At 48.9% G+C, this 3,952-nt stretch overlaps 1 protein-coding gene across 1 annotated transcript; it reads right to left on the bottom strand.

Annotated features, from left to right (window-relative positions):
• Window positions 1-224: 224 nt before the first annotated feature.
• LOC104464042 (pinopsin-like) lies at window positions 225-2,387 on the bottom strand. Its single transcript, XM_010076613.1, has 4 exons — window positions 2,032-2,387; window positions 1,258-1,440; window positions 824-969; window positions 225-605 (listed from the first exon to the last, which is right to left on the bottom strand). Exons 1-4 carry the CDS (start codon window positions 2,378-2,380, stop codon window positions 225-227), a joined length of 1,059 nt encoding a protein of 352 aa, XP_010074915.1. The 5' UTR covers window positions 2,381-2,387.
• Window positions 2,388-3,952: the final 1,565 nt, after the last annotated feature.

The following is a 3,952-nucleotide window of genomic DNA, read 5'->3' as shown; positions in this document are numbered from 1 at the left end:
TTTGGGTGAGATCTGCTTTAACTCCCACCCCGACTCTTTGCAGACCCTGGCAGTTTATTGACAATAAACGTTTCATTCTGTTTACTCTGTCTGTTCAATGAGCGGTTTATGATCTCAAATTAAGTTGCCTGACCCCATAAAATCACAGAAGCAGAAAATGAGCTCGTGTTCGGGCTCGGAGCCTGCTCTCCCCCTTTCCATTTTAATCCCCAAAATCTTGCTGCTTATACAGCAACTCCCTGATCGAGCCTGTGTCTGTGCTTCCAGAGAGGATAGAGGTTCCTCCGCATTTCACGAGGCCGTTGGGTTGTTCCCCAGAAGCCCCAGTAGAGCCGTGGTTTCGTTAGCTGACGGCTCGCTCTCACCTGTTTGTTCATGAAGACGTAGATGATGGGGTTGTAAACCGTGGCCGTCTTGGAGAAGTAGGAGGGCAGGGACGCGAGGGCGGGCTGGATGGCGATGTCCTTGTTGGTGGCCACCACCAGGGCGAAGGCGGCGTAGGGCAGCCAGCAGATGAGGAAGGCCATCACCATCACCACCACCATGCGCGTCACCTCCCGCTCCGCCTGCTGCGTCCTGTCCGACTCCTGCTGCAGCGCCGCAGCCTGCGCGGAGTTTTGGGGAGAAAAAGAGAGAAATGCTGCTTAAGAACTTCCAACCACATTTCCATCCCTTAGGTGCCCTGACACCAGCGCCAGGTGGTGTCAGCTCCAACAACTGTCACAAAAAGCTGCCCCGAGGCTCTGCAGCCCACTGGAGCTGTGCCTTGCTAGCGTTTTGTGAGCAGAAAAACCACGAACTCGCCCGTTCTCGCCGTACGTACCGCTCGCAGGGTCAGCAGCAGGTTGGCGTAGGAGAAGAGGATCACGCCGAGGGGCATCACGAAGCAGGTGACAAAGAAGGCCAGGATGTAGCTGTTGTTGCTGCTGCCGCCCGTGTACCAGTTGGGCCCGCAAGAGGTTCTCAGACCTGGAAAAAAATTTTTGAAACGAGCTGAAACCCATCCTGGGCTTGAACAGAGGCTCAGCAACAGGCTCCGGCAGCCAGAGCGGCTGGTGGCGCCCGTGTCCATCGGACAGGTAAGAACGGCTGCAGCACGTTGGGCAGCGGGGAACTTCTGGAGAACCGAGAGAGGCCACAGCAGGTGTTAACCTCTTAAATACCAGAACGGAGCCTCTCCACCTACCCTGCACCTGACAACAGTAAGCGAGAGGCAGCTGTGGAGCTGAGCACGTGTCCGACACGCCTCTCCCCTACCTTCGGGCACGTAGCTGCTCCAGCCCAGGAGCGGTGGTGTCGTCCAGAGCAGGGACCAGCCCCACGTGAAGGCGCAGCCGCTGACGGCATGGCGATGCTGGAACCGAAAGTCTCCCAGGGGTCTGCAGACCACGACGTACCGCTCGAAGGCCAGGATGGCCAGCGACCACAGCCCCACGATGCCTGGGGAGGAGGAGGAGGGGTTGTGTCTTAGGAACAGGCTCTGCCACCGCTCCACTGCCTGCCTGGGATGTGGCAGGCGGCGATGATGGGGTGTTGCAGTAAATATTGTTGTAACAGGATGTCAGATGTTCTTATGGCAGGGAGAGCTGTGAGGATATCGGGCCCTTACAAAAGAAGCTGGCCATTGGGTATCTGTGCCACATGGTGATCATGATCACGGTTTTTTTCTGCTGGAGTGTCCTCGATAAAAGGTTCTGTGCAGTGTTTCATGTTTCTGGCGCACACACAAACATCTGGGTGCTCACCCAGCACCCACAAAGCTCCTCCCAAGAGAGGACACCCAATGTGCCCAAGTGACAGGTCCCTCCCTGTGAAGACCAAGACTGCGTGTGATGACCACCTACTGTGGTGACCAACTGCTTGACCCTTCCCTGCACTCAAGCGTAGCTGAAGGACACGCGTTTTACATCCCGCATGAAGCGTTGCCTTTAGGAGCAGCAGCAAGTTGAGGAAACATTCCCCAAAGCCTCTTTGCTAAACGCAGCGGCACCACCCAAAGACCGAGCGAGGGCTCGCGGTTCGTGTCCTTACCTGTCAGGGAGACCATGAAGCCCTCCAGCTCACACATCTGTTTGCCGAACACAAAGAAGCCGTTGATGTTGTTGGAGAAGCTGACGGAGCTGCCGCAGAGCGTCACCAGCAGGTTGGCCACGGCCAGGTTCACCAGGATGTAGTTCAGGGGCGACCGGAGCTTCTTGTACCTGATGGAAACCACGATGACCAACCCATTCACAACAGAGGCGCAGACCACGACGACGCCCATCAGCACTGCCACCGACAGGTACATGCCCCGCGGGGCCTGGTGGGGCCACTGGGGGCCATCGAAGGGCCCCGGGGTCCCGGTAACTGGGGGTTCTTGCGAGCTGTTGGAGGAGGACATTGGTCTGGAGCACCGTCCGGTGGAGCCGATGCGGGTGACCCTCCCCAAAACAAAGCCTCTCTATAAAGCCGGAGGGCCTGACGCACCCCAGAGCTTTGCATTAAAACACCTTAAGCTTTTTTTTTAATCTGAAGGGTTTGTGCTCCCGCCCTCCCTTTTTGTAATCAGCTCTTTATTCCCAAGGGGACAAGGGTGATTTAAAAAAAAAAAAAAATCTGATGGCTGAGTGGTGCACCATTTAATTGAGTAAATAGATTTTTTTTTTTCCCTTGTGCTTCCCACCTGCCTCCCCGTGCGCATCACCCGCCCAGCCTTGGCGCTCCGCACCGGCTGGTTATTCCCCCAAGGCCGGGGGCTGGCCGCGCGCTGGTCCAGCTGCACTGGTTGTAAATGTCCTCGATAAACTTGTATTAAAGGTATTAATAGTCTTAATGGAGTAATTAATATATTTCAATAACAAATAGAACATAAACTAAAGTATAGCATGCAAGAAAGTGTGTGAGAGGAGGACACCTGGACCTATACCTGATACAAACGTATTATACAATATATATACACTACATATTATATACGCCTTATATACTTATGTAATATATTATAAACATATATGCATAGCAAATTATACAAAAGTAAAACATATAAACATATACAAAGTGTATATATAATGTATATTTAACAACATTATGTAGAATATTGTTTATATTGTATATTATACATTATAAAGAGTGCATGTATATATACATGCTTTCATATGTGTGCCTTTAAATATAGCTACTTATATCTCTACCTATATATAATATACATTCACATAATATAATTTATGGAGTATACATAGCATACAAACACTTACTATTGTAATTTGATATATATAGCATAACATCATAATATATACAGAATGCCTGTATAGACACAAATGCATACACATATAAATGTATAGAGCTGCCTACATATCTAGGTTTTTAGACACACATGCATAAATGTATTATATAAGAATGCATGTATTGATATATGCATACATGCAATTATTATATAGAGAAGAGATTTTAAAATTATATTCTACACGTAAAATATATAACAATTATTTACTGTAATACTATGATGTATAAAAGTGAATGTGTGTAGAGAGTTACTTATATACACATACAGGATGTAATCTAGTTAATATCTAACATGTATTAATTATATTATATTCGATATAGAAATAGTTTATATGCAGACATATAAATATTTAAAATACATGCATATAATGATTTTATATAAAATGTAATGTAGGTAGTGCATTTATATACTTATACATGCATATATGTGCATCTATTTATAAAGTTACCTGCACACACTCTCTCTGTCTCTGGTCTCCCAGCTGTGCATCCTGCACTGCACAGAGATCTGGTCCCGGAGCTGATTAACTGGGGCCACTGGTCCCTGTGCTGCTGCTCCCGGCCCTGGCGCACTCCACACGGGCACGTGTCCGGGATGCTCACCCAGCTCAGCTCCTGCCCCTGCTGCGATCCTGCACCCTGCCAGGGGCTAAAACGCTACCCAGAAATCCAAGTTGTAATTTAAAAAAATATA

Source organism: Pterocles gutturalis, unplaced genomic scaffold (genome assembly GCF_000699245.1).
Source record: "Pterocles gutturalis isolate BGI_N339 unplaced genomic scaffold, ASM69924v1 scaffold43708, whole genome shotgun sequence".
Taxonomy (NCBI): domain Eukaryota; kingdom Metazoa; phylum Chordata; class Aves; order Pterocliformes; family Pteroclidae; genus Pterocles; species Pterocles gutturalis.
This window is presented reverse-complemented; position numbering and strand designations above follow the sequence as displayed.

What these genes read in the sequence shown, in the direction of transcription:
- LOC104464042 (XM_010076613.1), bottom strand. Translation starts at nt 2,380, where the DNA reads ATGTCCTCCTCCAACAGCTCGCAAGAACCCCCAGTTACCGGGACCCCG. An exon ending in CTTCATGGTCTCCCTGACAG is followed by an intron (nt 1,441 to 2,031) that starts GTAAGGACACGA and finishes CCTCCTCCCCAG; the next exon opens with GCATCGTGGGGCTGTGGTCG. An exon ending in TGCTGCTGACCCTGCGAGCG is followed by an intron (nt 606 to 823) that starts GTACGTACGGCG and finishes AACTCCGCGCAG; the next exon opens with GCTGCGGCGCTGCAGCAGGA.